The sequence below is a fragment of the Trachypithecus francoisi genome, unplaced genomic scaffold (assembly GCF_009764315.1).
Source record: "Trachypithecus francoisi isolate TF-2019V2 unplaced genomic scaffold, Tfra_2.0 Contig00742, whole genome shotgun sequence".
NCBI classification, from domain to species: domain Eukaryota; kingdom Metazoa; phylum Chordata; class Mammalia; order Primates; family Cercopithecidae; genus Trachypithecus; species Trachypithecus francoisi.
Genome location: NW_022680866.1, coordinates 43,124 through 64,384, shown reverse-complemented (window position 1 = coordinate 64,384; position 21,261 = coordinate 43,124). Strand labels below are relative to the sequence as shown.

The 21,261-nt window shown below is 39.9% G+C and overlaps 1 protein-coding gene across 5 annotated transcripts; it reads left to right on the top strand.

Moving 5' to 3' along the window:
• Positions 1 to 5,451: 5,451 nt before the first annotated feature.
• LOC117088287 (pyruvate dehydrogenase (acetyl-transferring) kinase isozyme 1, mitochondrial-like) lies at positions 5,452 to 21,261 on the top strand. Of its 5 annotated transcripts, none has more exons than XR_004439120.1 (4): positions 5,452 to 5,584; positions 10,111 to 10,224; positions 13,285 to 13,480; positions 21,215 to 21,261. XR_004439120.1 is itself a non-coding variant. In XM_033219484.1 (4 exons), exons 2-4 carry the CDS (start codon positions 8,629 to 8,631, stop codon positions 13,423 to 13,425), a joined length of 348 nt encoding a protein of 115 aa, XP_033075375.1. In that variant the 5' UTR covers positions 6,857 to 8,105; positions 8,546 to 8,628; the 3' UTR covers positions 13,426 to 13,569. The 5 variants fall into 5 exon arrangements, 3 of the variants coding, with proteins under 3 accessions (XP_033075365.1, XP_033075375.1, XP_033075371.1); XR_004439121.1 differs by lacking the exon at positions 21,215 to 21,261 and adding an exon at positions 14,572 to 16,258; XM_033219484.1 differs by lacking the exons at positions 5,452 to 5,584; positions 21,215 to 21,261 and adding exons at positions 6,857 to 8,105; positions 8,546 to 8,721 and having other exon boundaries at positions 13,285 to 13,569.

Genomic DNA, 21,261 nt, shown 5'->3' with positions numbered 1-21,261 from the left:
CATAAATTATATGGTATGTAAATTATTTTTATCTTTTTTGAGATGGAGTCTCCCTCTGTTGCCCAGGCTGGAGTGCAGTGGCGTGATCTCAGCTTGCTGCAAGCCTCCCAGGTTCAAGCGATTCTCCTACCTCAGCCTCCCTAGTAGCTGGGACTACAGGCGCCTGCCACCACACCCAACTAATTCTTGTATTTTTAGTAGCGATGGGGTTTTGCCATGTTGGCCAGGCTGGTCTTGAGCTGCTGACCTCAAGTGATCTGTCTGCCTCCGCCTCCCAAAGTGCTGGGATTACAGGCATCAGCCATTGCGTCCAGTCTGCTATGTAAATTATATCTGAATAAAGCTGTTTAAAATAAAATAGGCTTGTATCGGTCTCAAAAAGACTGTTCTAGAAGCCTGCTATGTTAATTATGTTTGAATAAAGCTGTTTAAAATAAAATACAGAGGCTTGTAAAGGTCTCAAAAAGACTGTTCTAGAAGTGCTGTCTGTATTAGGCTCTGCCTTCACCTGTTGTTTCTCCCCTCACATCCAAGGTCACATGAAGGAATCTCCTCTTGCAGTCTGTCTTTACATGTTAAATTCTTGCTTTTTCTTCATTCGAGCTTTTATCCCCATTACTTACCCTAGACTTTCAGAATCAAGGCTTGGTTTTTTTTCTTTCCCATTTTTTTCTTAGCTTATTCAAATTATTGACATTTTTTACCTTTTATCCTTCTGCTAAAAACCTATACAAAAGTTGTTGTTTCTGTCTTTCAGCCCTAGCTGCTCTTTCAATTCTGTGTTAATATATAATCTATAAATAACCTATGTGTTATAGCCACATGTCTTTTTTTTTTTTTTTTTATAGATGGAGTCTTACTCTGTCACCCAGGCTGGAGTGCAGTGACAGAATCTCGGCTCACTGCGACCTCTCTTTCCCAGGTTCAAGCAATTCTCCTGTCTCAGCCTCCTGAGTAGCAGGGATTTACAGGTGTGTGCCACCACACCTGACTAATTTTTGTATTTTTAGTAGAGACGGAGTTTCACCATGTTGGCCAGGCTGGTCTTGAACTCCTGACCTCAAGTGATCTGCCTGCCTGCAAGTGCTGGGATTACAGGTGTGAGCCACAGTGCCCGGCCTACATGTCATTTAAATTAAAATGTAAATGTCTTGGTTCATTTACTGTTGATGATTTTACAAACTTAACAGTGAAAACGCTGTTGGCTAAGAAACTTTAGGAACTCTGGGTAAATACACGGTTGGTTGAATGTCTTGGCTTTAGAGCTGTCATCTAGTCAGTAGTGGTTCATTTCGTCTGGGCCTGGAATTCACATGAATTAACCTAGCGAGCCTAGTGTTACTAGGAACAGGAAGTTAGGGACGGCAGCTCTTGGTTAGATGACATTGACATGTGGTGATTTTGTGTGCTGAAGAGAAAACTTTAAAAATAATTGGCGAACTTCTCTTCCTTGGCCTTCCTGTTGACATTACTTACCTCATTATCTTAATAGGGTTTCATGTTAGTTTTCACATCTCTCTTTCAATACATTTGTCATCAAAGGTACCATTCTTCTTGCCTTGAATATATACAGACTTAATGTCTGTCTCTACCATTATTCCCTCCCTTCCTTTTCCTGAAGAACTTGGATCCTTCAATAATCTATTACTGCTCTTTTGGAAACTCTTTCGCCTACTTTAAAATCCACTGGCTCCAGTTTATTGTGTTGTTGACTGCAAAGCAAAGTACTACTTTGACTGTAGTTTCTAACTCTATTCCTGTGGCTGAGTTTGCCCCTTTACCTCTAGCAAGATGATGCTTCTCACATCCTCTCTGTCCTGTCTGCTTAACCCCTGTTATTTTCCCATGCAGCCTGAGGCTGGAAATGGCTTCTTATTTTGTACTTGCCAGGTTGTTGTTACAGTCTCCCTGGCCAAAAGGTTAAGGAAAACCAGGAAATATTTACTCAAGTCTACCTTTTTATCTCAATATCTATTCTAATATGTTCTTTACTCCCTTCATGTATTTATAGAATGCGCATACTTCTTATTCATGTTACTAGCAAATGTGCAGCAGAGCATATCATAAAAGGATGAATAATTAACAAATTGTTGAATTTCTCAAAATACCCAGAGCTCTTTATTCATCTTACTAAAATAAATTGCTTTACAGGGCCAAGAGCAATTTCAAGCATCATACTACATAAAAGTTTTTTTTTTCTTTTTTTTTCTTTTTAACTGAGAGTCTCACTGTGTCACCCAGGCTAGAGTACAGTGGCACAACCTTGACTCACTGCAGCCTCCTCCTGCATTCAAGAGATTCTTGTGCCTCAGCCTCCCAAGTAGCTGAGATTACAGGCATGCACCATGATGCCTGGATAATTTTGTGTTTTCAGTCGAGACAGGGTTTTGCCATGTTGGCCAGGCTGGTCTTGAACTCCTGACCTCAAGTGATTCACCCGCCTTGGCCTCCCAAAGTGCTGGGTTTATAGGTGTAAGCCACCACACCCAGCCACAAGTTCCTAATAAAGTCCTTGTATACTTTGATAGTGTAATTACTTAATTTTAGATGTATTAGAGGCAGATTTTTTTTTTTTTTTTTTTTTTTTTTGAGACGGAGTCTCGCTGTGTCGCCTGGGCTGGAGTGCAGTGGCCGGATCTCAGCTCACTGCAAACTCCGCCTCCCAGGTTTACGCCATTCTCCTGCCTCAGCCTCCCGAGTAGCTGGGACTACAGGCGCCCGCCACCTCGCCCGGCTAGTTTTTTCTATTTTTTAGTAGAGACGGGGTTTCACCGTGTTAGCCATGATGGTCTCGATCTCCTGACCTCGTGATCCGCCCGTCTCGGCCTCCCAAAGTGCTGGGATTACAGGCTTGAGCCACCGCGCCCGGCCAGAGGCAGATTTTTAAATGGGATTTCAAGGCAGATTTTTTAGTTATAAAAATCAAAATATCTCCATAATTACCATTATAAAGGTAATATATACATACTGTAAAAAATTTTTAAATATATAAAAACTTTAACTGTAAGCCATTCAGTCTACTAACTTTTAATACATATTACTCAGTACTATTTTATATATACATGAATTAAAAGCAGATTTGTGTATGACAACTATATTGTTATAGGCAGTAAAATCATTTCAGATTCTGTGACAAAGGAAAATGGCTATAGTAGATGAGAATATAAGCTGGATACTAGCTAGGAAAATAAGTCCATGTTAACTTTGAAGGAAAACAAAAATTATACGTAAATAAATTACTAAATTTGATTTGCCATACTGTTTATTTGAGTTGAAAAATGATACAAAAATGTAAAGACCTTACATGCCTTACAAACACATCAGAAAGTGTTCTGGGGTTCTAGGCTGTAAAATTGCTTGTAGATGCAAACACAAAGTAACGGCTCTGTTTTTTTGTACCTGAAAATGAAAATTATACTGTTTTTTTCCTGTTAAAGTAATTGTGAAGAAAATTCAGAAACTGAAAACCCCAAACAAGAAGAGAAAATTACTCATTCTACAGACAATAAAATTATGTTCCATTTCAGACCTTTTTATAATAGAATTTTTACAAAGTATTGTAAATGCTTCTTTGTAACTGGTTTTGTTTTTTTTTTTTTTCCTGCTTAATATCTCTTAAGCCAGTATATAGAGTTCTGTATAATATCTAATTAATGATTAACAATATCCTATTTTAGAATGTACTTTCTTTTACTTAACTAATCCCCTATTTAGGTTGTTTAGTTTTAGGTATTCTGCATAGAGCTATGATGGATGTTCTCATACATGCTTTGCATGCTTTTCTGCTTATTAGGATAAATTTCTGGAAGTGACATTGTGTGACAGGTACATGCTTTTTTTTTTTTTTTTAATAGAGGCAGGATTTTATTCTGTCACCCAGGTTGGAGTACAGTGGTGAGATCATAGCTCACTACAGCCTCGAAGTCCTGGGCTCAAGTGATCCTCCTGCTTCAGCCTCCCAAATAGTTGGGATTACAGGCATGCACTACCACATCTGGCTAATTTTAAAGTTTTTTTGTTTTTGTTTTGTTTTGTTTTGTTTGTAGAGATGGAGTCTCACTATATTGCACAGGCTGGTCTGGAACTGCTGGGCCCAAGTGATCCCCCTGTTATGGCCTCCCAAAGTGTTGGGATTATATGTGTGAGCCACCACACCCAGCCAATATATGCATTTTTTCTTTTTTTTTTTTTTTTCTTTTAATTTAGAGACTGGCTCACTCTGTCACCCAGGCTGGAGTGCAGTGGTGCAATCATAGCTCACTATAGCCTCCACCTCCAGGGCTCAAGTGACCCTCCTTCCTCAGCCTCCCAAGTAGCTGGGATCACAATTGTATGCCACCATGCCCAGCTAATTTTGGAAAATTTTTTGTAGCGATGGGGTCTTAACTCTGATCTCAGGTGTGCAGGCTGATCTCAAACTCCTGGCTTCAAGTGATTCTCTTGTCTCAGTCTCCCAAAGTGCTGAGATTACAAGCATAAATCACCATGCCCAGCCTAATACCTGCATTTTTATTATTTTTATTTTATTTATTTTATTTATTTATTTTGAGAAGGAGTCTTGCTCTGTAGCCCAGGCTAGAGTACAGTGGTGCGATCTTGGCTCACTGTGACCTCCATCTCCTGCATTCAAGCAATTCTTCTGCCTCAGCCTCCCAAGTAGCTGGGACTACAGGCATGTGCCACCACACCTGGCTAATTGTTATATTTTTAGTAGAGATGGGATTTCGCTCTGTCAGCCAAACTGGTCTTCAACTCCTGACTTCAAGTGATTCACCTGCCTCAGCCTCCCAAAGCACAGGTGTGCATGTTTGATTCTAGTCACCACGCTGCCCACCAGAAAGGAATAACAAATTATAGTTACATACAAGATAGGGTTAACTTGTGTCCAGTTCTGTGCTATAATGCACTGTTAATGAGACTCCTGGCAATATACAAAGCCACAGCAGTATTATGATGGAGTTTATGTATTAGAGTTTCACATATTAGAGGAGTTGGGTTGGGTTCAGCAGCGAGGGAAATGCTTATATTGGCAACTTGGATTGTGTTGTATTCATTTTCAAAAGCAGCGCTCAGGCCAAGTGTGATGGTTCATGCCTGTGATCCCAGCACTTTGGGAGGCCGAGGCAAGTGGATCATGAGGTCAGAAAATCAAGACCATCCTGGCTAACATGGTGAAACCCTGTCTCTACTAAAAAAAAAACAAAAAAAAATTAGGCGGGCGTGGTGGCAGGTGACTGTAGTCCCAGCTACTTGGGAGGCTGAGGCAGGAGAATGGCACGAACCGTAGTGAGCCGAGATCGCGCCACCGCACTCCAGCCTGGGTGACAGAGCGAGGCTCCATCTCAAAAAATAAAAAAATAAAAACAACGCAGCACTCTCCTACCAGCAGTTAACTTGTGATGCTATGAGTATGTGTTGATATTTTGCTGTTTTGAGGACTCGGGCATAGAGCATGATCCTTTTCTTTTCTTAGATGAGTGACCGAGGAGGTGGTGTTCCTTTGAGGAAAATTGACAGACTCTTCAACTACATGTATTCAACTGCACCGAGACCTCGTGTTGAGACTTCCCGCGCGGTGCCCCTGGTATGTTAGCAAGAAATAGTGAAGTGTGTTTCTGTCAATGGCCTTCCATATGCTCTAGCTGCCAAATAAGTAAGTTAAGCCATCATGTAGGGTACTCCATAAGGAAGAAGGAAGCTCTTAGAAATGCACACTTTCCCCTACATTTAAACAACCTTCAGAACACTTTTTTTTTCCAACTGAAATGGGCACGAGACAGAGATCTGCAGTTCTTGTTACAACGTTTGATCATGATATAGCGGTAGTTTTCCTGTGTAAAACCATTTTTCAAAATGTGGTTAACCACATTATTTCTAATATGGGGAATAAATTACTGGTTTTAGCAGTATTTGGTCAACACTGAATTACTTTTTAGTGTTTACTTTTTTCTCAAGTATTTGTCATTAGAATGATCTCATATCCTAGACTGAAAAATAAGACTAAAATTCTAATCTGTTCAATCACCAACCTGAAGGCTTAAATTATAATTTGTTTGATGGTGTTTTTATTAATCTTAGTTCCACCTATTTTCAGGTTTAATAGGATCAACTTTTGAATTGATTCCATCCTTATGTTTATGTTCTAACTCCCCCACAGAAAGTATGTTGTCAAAATTTTGTCTGTAACTCTAGAAGAGCTCTATTCTTCTTGACTTGGAAACTTCTCTGACATTTCCAGTAGAATTATGCTGTAACATGATGGGATATAGTACAAGATAGATCTATTTTAGACCCCTTCCTAGGAAGTTACTAGAACTTTATTCTGATAGTTTTGTGTCCGGAATTGGTGGGTTCTTGGTCTCACTGACTTTAAGAGTGAAGCCACAGACCCTCGTGGTGAGTGTTACAGTTCTTAAAGATGTTGTGTCCAGGGGTTGTTTCTTCAGATGTTCAGATGTGTCTGGAGTTTCTTCCTCCCGGTGGGTTCGTGGTCTCACTGGCTTTAGCAGTGAAGCTGCAGACCTTCGTGGTGGATGTTACAGCTCATAAAGGCTGTGCGTCTGGAGTTGTTTGTTCTCCTGGTGGGTTCATGGTCTCGCTGGCTTCAGGAGTGAAGCTGCATACCTGTGCAGTAAGTGTTACAGCTCATAAAGGCAGTGCGGACCCGGAGAGTGAACAGCAGCAAGATTTATTGTGAAGAGCAAAGAACAAAGCTTCCATAGCGTGGAAGGGGACCCAAGTAGGTTGCTGTTGCTGGCTTGGGTGGCCTGCTTTTATTCCCTTATTTGGCCCCACCCACATCCTGCCGATTGGTCCATTTTACAGAGAGCTAATTGGTCCCTTTTACAGAGAGCTGATTGATCTGTTTTACAGAGAGCTGATTGGTCCATTTTGACAGAGTGCTGATTGGTGCGTGTACAAACCTTTAGCTAGATTCAGAGTGCTGATTGGTGCGTTTACAGTCCTTTAGCTAGTCACAAAACTTCTCCAAGTCCCCACTGGATTAGCTAGACACAGTGCTGATTGGTGCGTTTACAATCCTTAGCTAAACAGAAAAGTTCCCCAAGTCCCCACCCGATCCAGAAGCCCAGCTGACTTCACCTCTCAGTTTTACCAGATGCATACCACAAATTCTATGGCTACAGCTGTACTATAGTTGAAATGCTTGCTCTAGTAATGTCCTTCTCCAATTGAGATACATGGCTTCCAGGAGTTGGCATCCATATGTCAAGGGGCAGACAGACAATGTCAAATGATAAGCATGAGCATCCTTTCATAAGTCTAGTTTTATGCTAAAAAGTAGAGGAAGAGACAGGAGCTGCTGTTTTTGTAGTAAACGAATATTGTAGAATTTTTGTAGAGAGTGGCATAGTGAGCTAGTCCAGACTCTGGATCTAAACTCTTTGGTTCCATTTCTGATACTGCTGCATCTTAGATGTGCAGCCTTGGGAAAATTATTGACCTCTGAAGGCCACAGTTTCCCCGGTTAGAAAAATGGAGTTATTGTGAGAATTCAGTGAGTTGATATATGTAAAAATGCTTTTTATAGTGCCTGGCTCGTGGTAAATGCCAAGTAAGTGTTTGTTATTTTAGGGTATAAAATGTATGTGAATTTTTAAGAAAACAGGAGGCTTGACCTGAACAGGCTCCCCCATACATCTGCATGCCCTTTAACAAGGCTAAGACTGTTACTAATTTCTTGCAGAGCCTCCTTTCTGCTGACATCACTTTGTAGATGGTCCCAGTCAGCAGGCAGTAGGGTAGCTGGCAAAAGGCCAGCAGATGCCCACAAGAGTGACTTTCTTGTCCACCTGGTTACTGAAGGCTTCTTCCCTGTGGATACCTTCTGGTGGGTCTTTGCATGGATAGGCCAGCTTTACACTCTAAGTCCAGAGAGGAACATCCACACATCTCTCTTCCAGACCTCCTTCTCATCCTTCACTCAGTTTTGATCTTTCCAAATCTTTAACAAGCCAGCCACTTTTTGCCACTGCCCATGCTGGAAGGGTTTACTTTCACCCAGTCTTTCAGGTCTGCCCTCCAACCCTAACAGGGATTGTAGTAGGAACATGGCAGCCTACTTTCGGATGGTGATAGCACATGGAGTAATTCCATCAGTGGACCCAGAAGCCCAGCCAGCTTCACCTCTCAATCCCCCCTCTAAACAGGACACTCCAACTGCTGTTGGGAATTGGGCAATGACCGCTGTAGCTACTTCCTGCTGGACAGGGACGAAGAAGGGGCCCTGCAGTTGTAGTGGCCTCCAGAGGGGAACTCTTTAGGCCAGCAAAAGGGCCAGTGGGTCAGTCCAGGGGTCCTCGGTGGAAGTTGTTAGTTGAGCTCATTTGGGGTTCCATTTGTAAGACCATCTGTAGCTTGATGGCCTTGATTCTAGAGGAAACAAATTTGACAAGGAGGTTAAAAATACAGGGCCCGAAGGTGAGTAATAGCAAGATGGCTGTCACAGGACCTAGAAAGGGGAGAAGCCATGTTGCCCAACGCCAGTGGTTGATAGAAGAGTTTGAAAGGCGTTGTCTGATTTCAGAATACTTTTCCTGTAAACACCGGGTGACATCTCATTCTATGCCTGACTGGTTAGTGTAAAAACAACACTCTTCCCCTAAGAAGATGCAGAGTTCTCTGTTCTCAGCAGTGAGGCGGGCTAGGCCTCGGCGGTTTTGGAGAGTCACTGCTGCTAAAGAGTCTATTTGGGATTGTAGAGTAAGAATAGATTTTGTTATTTCTTGCAAACTGTCTGAGAAATCCTTTGAGTGTTTGTGGTAGTAGGATAATGAAGTAGATAAACTGGATATTCCGGTTCCTGTAGCAGTGGCCATTTCTAACTCTGTAAGTAGGGGTATTAGTTGTATGGCCCTGCGCTGAGGGACTTGAGCTTTGAGGGGCACTGGTAGGGTCTGATTTCCATAAGATTAGAAGTTAGGATAATATATGTTACACTGTTAGCTTTTAGCAAACTTTACTTTTATTGAAAACCTTGTAAGTTTGGGATTTCAATTATTCTTTGCTATTAATAAGACCTCGTTCAGTCCGTATTAACTTAAAATTGGTATAGGTGGCTCCTTCCTGATTCTGTGACTACCTTAAGCTCTCACATTTGAGCAGACCGAATATTAGGCAATTTTCCTAACTCTGCTTCTAAAGAGTTTCCTTATCACTTACTGAATACCCATTGTGTCTTTTTCCCTTAATCGCCTGGGAAGAAACATCTATCGTCCTGTCCTGAAGGGAGTTCCTCCTTTGTGTGGTTGGACCTTCAGATTTAGATCCCCTGTTAGGAAACCCGCTGGGTTAAGGATTTTTGATAGGAAAGCTATGGTTTGTCAGTGGCCTCAGTGCTTTCGGCTATGCCCTTGTTTACATGGACAACAAGGTGGTATTGGAGTATTATAGGGTTACAGAGAAGACCTTCAATTATCAATTATAGGTTTTAAATTTACCCTGGCTTGTAAAGGAATATGGTGCACTGTTTTTTTCTTTACTACTATCTCTCTCTCTTTGACTTCTTTGTCTCTTTCTGTCTCTTCCTCTCTCTTTGACTTTCTGTGTCTTTCTCTCTGACTTCCTCTTTGTCTCTGTCTCTTCCTCTCTGTCTCTTTGACTTTCTCTTTCTTTCTCTCTGACTCCTTGTTTGTCTCTCTCTTCCTTTCTCTGTCTCTCTGACTTTCTGTCTGTTTCTCTCTCTCCTTTTTGCTGGTCTTTCCCTGCCTCTGCCAGCCACTTATGCTGCTCTTCTCCCCTCTCCTGGAGAAGTCCGCAGACCAAGAACCCACTGGAAGGAACCAATTCCGAACACAATACGATCAAGCAGGCAGCAAGGAAAAGCAATATGCTTTTTCCAGACCAACCACAAGTCATTTTATAGAAAGAATAAAGAGTTTTAAATGACCAGAGGGAAGTTAGCTGATACAGTACTCGAGTAAACCTCAGCTTAATCATTATTAATGCTTAAATATTAATTACATTAAATATAATGCATCTCTCAGATGTAGGCTCTGAAAGCTCCAGGGTCCTCAGTGGCATCTATCTTAATTAGAAAAGTATTTCCGTGTGTGGCTCTCTGAATAGAATTTTGTTTTTCTCATCAAACAGGCTGGTTTTGGTTATGGATTGCCCATATCACGTCTTTACGCACAATACTTCCAAGGAGACCTGAAGCTGTATTCCCTAGAGGGTTACGGGACAGATGCAGTTATCTACATTAAGGTAATAGCTGTAGTCTTCTTGATTTAATATTTCTTTTGATGATAAGAATAGATGCCCATACTTAACTGTAATGAAATTTAACTCTACCACATGCTGTTTACATAGAAAAAAAGATTATGGTTTTTTTGCCTGGGTTCTCACCAGTTTTGATAGATGATCCCCTCAAGTATGAGGAAAGAGATTTGTATCCTGGAGTGATCAGGACTCTGGCTATTAATAGGAAAAAAATTGGGTTAAAGTAGAGAATCATAAGTTATATATCATACAAGTTTAATTTTAACATAAAACACATGAATGAACATTGATATACCAAACTTTTGATGTACTAACAAGGCTTTTTCTTTGTATGTGGGTCTGCAGATTGGAGTGTCACATTGTCTGTTTTGCAAAAGCTGTACTGACAGTGCATCTTTAAACAAACAAGTGCATACTCTTTTTGGACTTTTATGCTGTCCTTTACAGATACCTCCTGACTGATTTGACAGCAAGTTTTATGTGACCTTCCTTCAGGAGTCTTTCCAAAACATTCATCTTAGTTTTCAAAGAAATATTCCCTTTTTTATTCTTTGCTAATGTAATAGATTTTGTAATTATAATGACAGAACTGTACAAACAGATTTGGGAACAAGCACAAGTGACTCTTGGTAAGCATATAGCTTACCTGATGGACACAGAAGCACTTAGTTTGCTTTCCTGGAGTGTTCCATGCATTAAGGAGGGATCCATACATTTTTACGTGGTTGGAAAAACACTAGGTTCCATCGTTCCCCTTCTTTGGCTAACTGGTGACTGTTCATGCCTGATTTAGTGACTCTAGTTTCTTGTTCTGGCCACTAGATGGCATCTATTTTATAGGAAATGTTGAAGAATTTATATTGGAAAAATCTGAAGAGACTAAATTCTTTCCAGATGGTATTTTTTGTTTGTTTTTTTAACCATGTCAATTGTGAGGAAAAAGGGCAACATCAATGCAATTTTTTTTTTTTTTTGGATGGAGTCTTGCTCCATCACCTAAGCTGGAGTGCAGTGGCATGATCCTGGCTTACTGCAACCTCCGCCTCCCGGGTTCAAGCGGTTCTGCCTCAGCCTCCTGAGTAGCTGGGACTACAGGCACCTAATTTTTGTATTTTTGGTAAAGATGGGGTTTCACCATGTTGGCCAGGCTGATCTTGAACTCCTGACCTCAGGTGATCACTTGCCTTGGCCTCCCAAAGTGCTGGGATTACAGGCGTGGACACCGTGCCTGGCCCAATGCAGTATTTTTATGATGAAATACAACATTTTGATCTAGCCCAGGAGTGTCCAATCTTATGGCTTCCCTGGGCCATATTGGAAGAACAACTGTTTTGGGCCACACATAAAACACACTAACGATAGCTGATGAGCTTTAAAAAAAATTGCAAAAAAATATCTCGTAATGTTTTAAGAAAATTTACAAATGTGTTGAGCTTCATTCAAAGCCTTCTTGGGCTGCATGCGGCCTGTGGGCCATGGATGGACAAGCTCGATCTAGCCTATAGATCAAGAAATTCTGGAATATTTAGAGAGAATATGGAGGTGAAAGGTTTTTAGTTCTACCTTAGAGAAAATAGAAGACAAGAAGTCTTAGAGAATCATTAAAATTGTCAACATCAAAGACTTTAGTGCCGGGCGCGGTGGCTCACGCCTGTAATCCCAGCACTTTGGGAGGCCGAGGCGGGTGGATCACGAGGTCAGGAGGTCATCCTGGCTCACACTGTGAAACCCCGTCTCTACTAAAAATACAAAAAATTAGCCGGGCGAGGTGGCGGGCGCCTATAGTCCCAGCTACATGGGAGGCTGAGGCGGGAGGCTGAGGCAGGAGGATGGCGTGAATCCCGGGGGCAGAGCTTGCAGTGAGTGGAGATCGCGCCACTGCACTCCAGCCTGGGCGACAGAGCGAGACTCCGTCTCAAAAAAATAAAAAAAAGACTTTAGCATTATCAGAATGAGATTTTCTGGTTCAGGATGTTCTGCATCTTAGGAAATGTCTTTGGCCTGGGGTGGAAATACTGCTGAAAAATCCTAACTTGAAGAAGATAACCAGAAACGTAGTTTACCTCGGGTTCCAGTGACTTTCAGGAAATACAATGGAGAATTAATGGTAATAATATATTGAAAACATGAAATAATGCATGATGCATGAAATCTTGTGCACAGTGACTGAAATTGGAGGCTGGAGAAGACGCAGGTTCAAACCCAGGGCCAAGAAATGTTCACAAAAAAGCCAAGATGCCTTAGACATAGATTTATATTTATTAATAATGTTATGAGTTTTGAAATTTTTATGTATTTATAGAGACAGTGTCTTGCTATGTTGCCAGGCCAGAGTGCAGTGGTACAATCACAGTTCACTACAGCCTTGAACCCCTGGGCTTCAAGTGATCCTCCTCTCTCAGTCTCCCAAGTAGTTAGGACTACACTCGTGTGCCACCATGTCTAGCTGATATTTTTATTTTTTGTAGAGACAGGATCTTGCTATGTTGCCCAGGCTGGTCTCCAACTCCTGGGCTCAAGCAATCTTCCTGTGTAAGCCTCCCAAAGCACTGGGATTATAGGCATAAGCCACTGTGCCTGGCTTGTGATGAGTTTTTTTAAAACACAGTGACTATACTGAAAAAAAAAAAACTATTCTAGTAAATAATTAAAAGAGTTCATTAAATTTATATACATATATTAAGATACATATATCGATTTGTATGTTTTTACATTTAACCAACTTCTTCAGTTTGCCAACTCTGATCTGGGTCATGTTTTGTGTAAAATTTCAATCCAGCAGCTTCCAGGATGGTTGGAAACTACTGTAAGCAACAAAGTCAGTCAACCTGCACATCAGTCAGTGCCATAGATTTAATAAATAAGACATTTCAAATATACATACCATTTAAAAGTATATGTAGGTGGTATAAGGATTAATAAGATACTAATAGAATGTTATTTAATTTGTCATAACCTTTTTACCATTCTCTATTTTCTCAAATAATGAATTCTAAAAAATGCCAGACTTAATAGGTCTTAGGTTTTGTTTTGTTTTTTTTTCAGGCTTTGTCAACAGACTCAATAGAAAGACTCCCAGTGTATAACAAAGCTGCCTGGAAGCATTACAACACCAACCACGAGGCTGATGACTGGTGCGTCCCCAGCAGAGAACCCAAAGACATGACGACATTCCGCAGTGCCTAGACACACTTGGGACATCCGGAAAATCCAAATGTGGCTTTTGTATTAAATTTGGAAGGTATGATGTTCAGAACTATATTATACCAAATACTTCATTTGTCGTTTTCACAAAACTATTTGAGTAGAATAAATGGAAACTGAATTCCATTTGTGCCCATTAAACCTCCTAAAGGATGAAATCGCACCTGTTTTACACTTATATTTCACAGCAATTGAACATATTTTTAAACAACTGTAGTTTTGGTCAACTTTTTGCTTTGTGGTAGACTTCAGAAGTGTGGAAATCTTTGGGTTTCTATAGGAAACTAGTTTTTTTTTTTTTAAGAAATACTTTGTTTGCTAGAAACATTTTCTAAATAATATTGATTAGCTGGTTAGCCATCTTCCTGTTATTTGGAGGAGTTCTGCCATCTTGATTCAGTAGTAATATGGTCTTCGTGTTTATCAGTGACTGACTACAAATAAAGCAGAAAACAGTTGCCCTGTAATCACAGAACCAGCCACCATTCGGCGTCTATGTGCGTTGTCTTAGCTATGAGGTTAATTTATCATTTTTAAATTTTATTGTAAAGAAGTGTAATGACTATCTCTCTGTGGATCTATGCCAAAATCATGGGCCATCTGTTCTAAGTGTACTTGTGATTAATGCAAGGGGAAATTTTTATACTGAAAACAAATGAACTAGCAGCTACTAAAATAGAGAAGAAATTGAGGGCAAAGTAATATGTCTCCAAAACCGAACTGATTGCTTGTTGAGATTACCTAGAAAGCTTTTGGAAAAAAATAGTTTTTCTGTGTCCTACTCCAGATATACTGAATCAGAATCCCTAGGACTAGAGCCTAGAAATCTCACTTTTAAAAATGGTTCCTAGGTGAGTCTGATGCCTACCCTAGGTTGGGAACCACTCTTTCAAAGTAAGTAGTGATGACACAGCATTTACTAAAGTAACAGATCTGTAGGTTTTGGTTTCCACCTATTTAAAGCCAGATTTATAGACTCGAGAAGACAGAAACTGAATCCCACACCTGGTGCAATTAGAAGCATAATTAGAAGCAGAAGAACAAAATGCCTGGTAACCAAAGCATCAGAGCCATCATTGCTCAAGTCTTTTTTCTTTCTCTTTTTCTTTTTTTTTTTTTTTGAGACAGGGTCTCGCTCTTTTGCCCAGGATGGAGTGCAGTGGCATGATCAAGGCTCATTGCAGCCTCAATCTTCTGGGCTCAAGTAATCCTTCTACCTCAGCCTCCCATATAGCTGGAACTACAGTTGTGCATTACCACACCCAGCTAGTTTTTTTATTTCTTATAGAGATGAGGTCTCGGTATGTTCCCAGGCTAGTGTTGAACTCCTGAGCTCAAGAAATCCTCCTGCCTGAGTCTGAAAGTGCTGGGATTACAGGCGTGAGCCACCACACATAGCCTATTGCACAAGTTTTGACAAACAACATATATTTTCTAAAACTATCCAGATTTCGTTATCAGGGAGAAGTTTGCTTAGGTTTATTAGAGCAGTCCTTTGCATTCGTATGGTAATTTGTACTTTACAAACACTTTGATATATTATAACTCTATTGGTCTTTGAAACAAAGCGATGCAGTGTAGGTGGTATCATTGTCTTTCTCACTCAGTGTGGCCCAGAGTTGCTCAGAGTTGGAGCAGACCCTGAGGTGTATCTGCAGATCCTGTCATCAGCTGGCAAGTCCACGAGACTGTGTCATTTAGAGACTTGTTGTTAGTTACCCCTCAACATCTTTTAAGGTGGCAGGAAAATACATTGGACATAACATTTTAAAGTAAAAATTTTTTAAGTTTAAAGAAGAGTTTTGCCACTTAAATGGGAGAGCTTTGTCTGGAAAATCCATTGAGTTGAAACACTTCATCCTTGGAAGGATTATGTAAGATGAACAATTGTGATAAATGTGTGGATCAGAGGCAGTTAGTGAATAGGCAGTTAGTCCAGTGCCCTCATTTAAGAGGCCAAGATCCTGATTCAGAGGAGGCATCCTTTGCCCCGAGCTTCTTAGCTAATGTGACCAAATGTTGGGGAAAATGTCTCAGCTAGCCCACTATTCCTTAATCATGGATTTTGTGAAAAACAGTAGAACATGTTAATGAGTAATTTATATTAGTTTGATGTATTACAATTTTTTAGCTTTAAATTACACTTTTCTTATAATGATGAAATGTTTTAGAATCCTTTGAATCTAAGTATTTGTTTCCTAAATGAAACATTTGTACAACATTTGATGTTTTTACTTATGAAATATTCTCCCTCAAGAAAATTAAAACTTTTTCTCTCTATTTAAAAGCTAAGAAATGTTTTAAAGGAAAAATGAAATTATTTTCCTTTAGCTTATTTTTAAGGTAAAACAGCTTTTTACTCTGTTATTGTGGTAATGGACAGAAAATTACATACAAAAATATTCTGGGAGAGCTTTCTCCTAGTTGGTTCTAAATCTTTGTGCTACCTGAAAGGTTTTAGATTTTACAGGAGCTATTTTGTCCACCAGCATTAATGTAACACAGTGTAGTTATGAAAATATATTGAAGGACAAGAAGTGGACACGAAGTGATTTTTGTAACCTGAGCAGTTAATGAATGTGCCAACATTTTCTAGGAAGGGACAGCAAGAATATTCTGCTCTGTAGTTAAAATACTGGCTGGCTTTTGATGTCTTCATGCTTAATTGTGATCACTTTCTTGCACTGTGATGTTTTTACGTGAATATGTTGAAGTGGAAGTCTACCTTATTTTATAAAATGTTTTCTGTATGACAATAAACTGAAAACATGGATCAACCCTTATTTTGAAAATAAACTGAGTCAGTTTAGCCTTTTAAAAATATGATCATCTCTTTTAAATAGAATCCTCTTCCACCATCAAGGCTCAACATTTTGTAAGCATCCAAAAATTGGTAGTTAGGGGGCTTGCACTAAATTTCACGAAAGGGGAAGAACCCTGTATAAAACCATCAGATCTCGTGATAACTCACTCACTGTCGTGAAAACAGCACGGGGGAAACCACCCCCGTCATCCAATCACCTCCCTCCCTTGACATGTAGGGATTATAGGTCCATCCCTCAACATGTGGGGAATGCAATTTGAGATGAGATTTGGGTGGGGAAGCAGAGCCAAATCGTATCACTGCCTGAGCTCTGCCTCCTGTCAGATCAGCAGCGGCATTAGGTTCTCACAGGGTTGCAAACCCTATTGTGAACCGCACATGTAAGGGATCTAGGTTGCATGCTCCTTATGAGAATCTAATGCCTGATGATCTGTCACTGTCTCCCATCACCCCCAGATAGGACTGTCTAGTTGTATGAAAACAAGCTCAGGGCTCCCACTGATTCTACATTATGGTGAGTTGTATAATTATTGCATTATATATTGCAATGTAATAATAATATAAACAAAATGCACAATACATGTAATGCACTTGGATCATGTCAAAACCATCCTCCCCCACCCCAGTCTGTGGAAAAATTGTCTTTCATGAAACTGGTCCCTGGTGCCAAAAATGTTGGGGACCACTGGCTTACACCTAACAGATACTTGAATATTACGGTCTCTTGTATCTGTTTTTGTATCAATTTCTTCTGATGCAGCCTGAATCCTTCCTTGCATTGCCTCTTGCCTGGACTTTTCCAATAGTCTAATACTTGCCTCCTTCTCATGCCAGCTTCCCTCTTCAAGTTCTTTTCCACAGGGCACCAGCGTTTACCTTCTAATGGATAGTTTTGTTTATGTCACTTCCCAGTTTTAAAGCCTTTCCCTGGATTCTACTGCCTATAGGGTAAAGTCTAAATTCTTTGACTTGGCACACAAGCCTCTTCATAATCTTTCCACAGCTCAATTTTTATTTTAAGATTCAGAGCTTTGCCTGTGTTTTACTACATATGCCAGTTACTTTAGACAACTTGTTGGTGCTGAAATGTCATCTAGTATTTTCACATCTAAAGTTCTATGTATGCTTTCTCTTCTGTCTAAGGGGACTTTGCTTTCTTTTCTTACCATTTGAACCTTAATTCAATATCCATCTCTGCTACCAGAGCTTCTGGAAAGCCTTTCCTAAGATACTCCATTGTGTTTCCATGGCACTTACATTCCTCTCCTGCACATGTGACTTTGGGCTCCTTCCACCTTGTGGCTCTCCTGTCTCCTGGAGCTCCTAGAGAGTTTCACTAGATTTCCTGCATCTGGTTGGAAGATGAGGAAGGTAAATGGAGGATCACACATGGAAGAGTGTTATGGCATATATCACTGCTTCTGATAGCCCAGTGACCAGAACTCAGTCATGCAGCTATGGCTAACTGCAATGGAGTCTGGGAAGAGTAGTCTAGCTGTGCCTAGAAGGAAGAGGGAAATGGTTTAGTGAACAGCTAATAAAGGTTTTCCACTCTGGCACGTGGGAGTTGGTTAGTGTATGTTTGTGAATTTAAAGAATACATTATTATAGAATAGGTATTAGCTGACGTAATTCTAGATCAGTGTTCTAGCCTTTCAGATTCCTTACTGGCTTCCGACTTTGTAATTAAAAAAAAAAAATTATACCTTCAGATTTGGTCAGAAAATTGATTGTACTGCTTGACCAAACATTTTCATTAATAACATTTATTATATATAACCTGTACTGACATTATAAATTCTCAGAGATCAAACACTATCTAAAGAACGTAAATAGTGTAATGAAGATCATTTAATGTATGTTCCTCCCAATGATTTACCAATCATTCAAAATTACTTCGTGATGTTGCAGGCTTCAAGGCCATTAAATTCATATCCATCCAGTTAACAGTTTTCTTGGAATGGCAGACCCTGTGCAAAGTGCAGTCCTACTGTGTGCAGTAGAAAGCACATTGAGGGTGCTAGTCTGACTGCACTGCTTCCTGACTGGGTGTAACTGATAAGTTAGTAAAAATTTCTTTTAAAATAATGGACTTTTAATAGATGATTTCTTAAGCCTCTTGCAATTTTAACATTCACTACTACGATTTGTTTGAAAGTGTTGGTTAATAGAGGATAGGCTGTTAATAAGCTAATAGGATGGTAGTGAATAGAGAGTTTACTATTTCTAAGTGAGTTAGGTTAAATTAAATTGTGTTTAGTGTTAGAAATGTGTTAGTCGGCCGGGCACGGTGGCTTAAGCCTGTAATCCCAGCACTTTGGGAGGCCGAGACGGGCGGATCACGAGGTCAGGAGATCGAGACCATCCTGGCTAACACGGTGAAACCCCGTCTCTACTAAAAAAAAATAGAAAAAACTAGCCGGGCGAGGTGGCGGGCACCTGTAGTCCCATCTGCTCGGGGGGCTGAGGCAGGAAAATAGCGTGAACCCGGGAGGTGGAGCTTGCAGTGAGCTGAGATCCGGCCACTGCACTCCAGGCTGGGCGACAAAGCAAGACTCTGTCTCAAAAAAAAAAAAAGAAGAAGAAGAAGAAGTATGTTAGTCATCTTGAAAGGCCAAGGGAAAGTACTGTCTAAAATTACATGAGGACTTCTTTATTGCTATACTTACAATCTGATGAAAGCACAGCAATTGTTGGACCCATTTACAAAGGCTGTTCCCCTTGCTAGTGTTCATGGGATATCGCATACCTGTCATACTGCTAAATGGTGCACTGTGAGAATAGCCAACGGTTTTTGTTATCTTAATTGCATCATATCTCAAGCTGCTATCATTGTGGAAGAAATCACTGTTTGCTTATTGGCAAAGAGTGCTTTGAAATAATCTGTAAAAAGCTTGTTTAGGGAGCATGGAAGTAGGATTGACACCAAGGAAATGTGCATCACTTCTTGGTGGGCTGCAGATTGCCCTGCCTATGGCTCAGCTTAGATGTTTTCCTACCGTCCTATCCAGTATCAGGAAACGTGGCCTGCTTTCATTTTTTTCTCCAGATAACACTCGTGAAGCAGCAAAAGAAGGTCCACATTATTCCAGAAATTAATGCCGGTGAAGTCAATAGTGTACATCAAGTTAACACAGTTTCTTTCTGATGGTCCTGAAAATATAGGGGGACTTGGAATTTACACCTGTGATGCAGAAACTAATCTGCCATTCATTAGATGTGCCATGTTGGTCAAATCTCTTAAGCCCACACTTCCTGACTTGTTCTTCATGAAATGGGAATAATGCATTCATTTGTTTATTTTGCATCTACTATGTGCTAGGTGCTCTTTTGGGACTGGAGAAATAGTAGCAAACAAACTAAATTACCACCACCATGGAGTTTACATCCAAGTAGAGAAAGCATACAAAAACTACACTTTGTCATATGGCAAAAGTGCTATGGGGAAAATTAAAGCAGAGTAAGAGGGTGAGGGGGAGACTAGGAGATGGCGTACTATTTTTTTTTTTTTTTTTTTGAGTAGTCAAGGGAGAATTCTGAATAGGTAATAACACCATGGAATACTATGCAGCCATAAAAAAGGATGAGTTTGAGTCCTTTGTAGAGACATGGATGCAGCTGGAAACCATCATTCTCAGCAAACTATCGCAAGAACAGAAAACCAAACACCGCATGTTCTCGCTTATAGGTGGGAACTGAACAATGAGATCACTTGGACTCGGAAAGGGGAACATCACACACTGGGGCCTATCACGGGGAGTGGGGAGGGATTGCATTGGGAGTTATACCTGATGTAAATGACGAGTTGATGGGTGCAGCACACCAAAATGGCACAAGTATACATATGTAACAAACCTGCACGTTATGCACATGTACCCTAGAACTTAAAGTATTAAAAAAAGAAAATAGACACATAGATGTTCTGAAATAGTCTCACACAGATAGAGTCAATTGACCTTTGAAAAAACAACGACAATTCAATGGAGAATTGACAAGCTTTCAGCACAGACAGTGCTAGAAATATTGGAGGACACACCCATGTGCAAAAAAAAAAAGAAAAAAAAAGAATCTAGCCACAGACCTTACATTTTACACAGAAATGAACTCAATGTTAATCACAGACCTAAATGTAAAATGCAAAACTATAAAACTCCAAGGGATCGTACAAGAAAATGAAATAACCTTGGATATGGTGATAAGCTTTTAGATAAAATACCAAAAGCCAGTCAATGAAAGATAAATATGATAAGTTGGATTTTATAAAAATAGTAGAGTTTTTTATTTAGGGGAGGCTTTGGGAGAGACAGATACCGTCTCTGGTAGCATATCAAGAAGTTAGTAATGATGGTCAATTTTAGAGAAAGAAACAGGGAAACTCTTGATTCAGTGGTTGAAGGGCATCTTCATTTTCACTGAATTCCCTGTTGCACATTGGAAATAATTTCCATATGCATATATTAAATTAATATTTCTAAATTAGGAAACGAAACAAAACAGATTCTAGTACAGGGTAGAAACATGCGTTGGCATCACAGGCATGCAAAGAAAAGCTCTTAGTGTTTGTATCAGCCATAAACTTAACATAAATCAGTAGAGTACTGTGATTGCTAAAAATTGGTGAAATTGGGATTTCCTTAATAGGAATATTACTTTTAAAAACCACACTTTCACTGTATATTAGATAAGGGGAGGATGGTTCTTGGCTCCTCTTTCTTAGGAGAGCTACATTCAGTTTCAGGATTTTATATAATGAGAAAAAGAACATAAACATGTATTTAGCCTGGGAACTGGTGAATAAATTCAAATGCATTCTCAAACAAACAAACAACAAAAAAGACGTGAGGGAGGAAGTTATGTAGATATCAGAAGAGAGTATATGTCAAGAAAAAGAACACATGTAAAAAAATCTGAAAATATAATAATTTCTTTTTTTCATCTATATTATAGGGTTGCTGTGAGGATCAAATGAAATAATACATGTGATCTGTATGTAG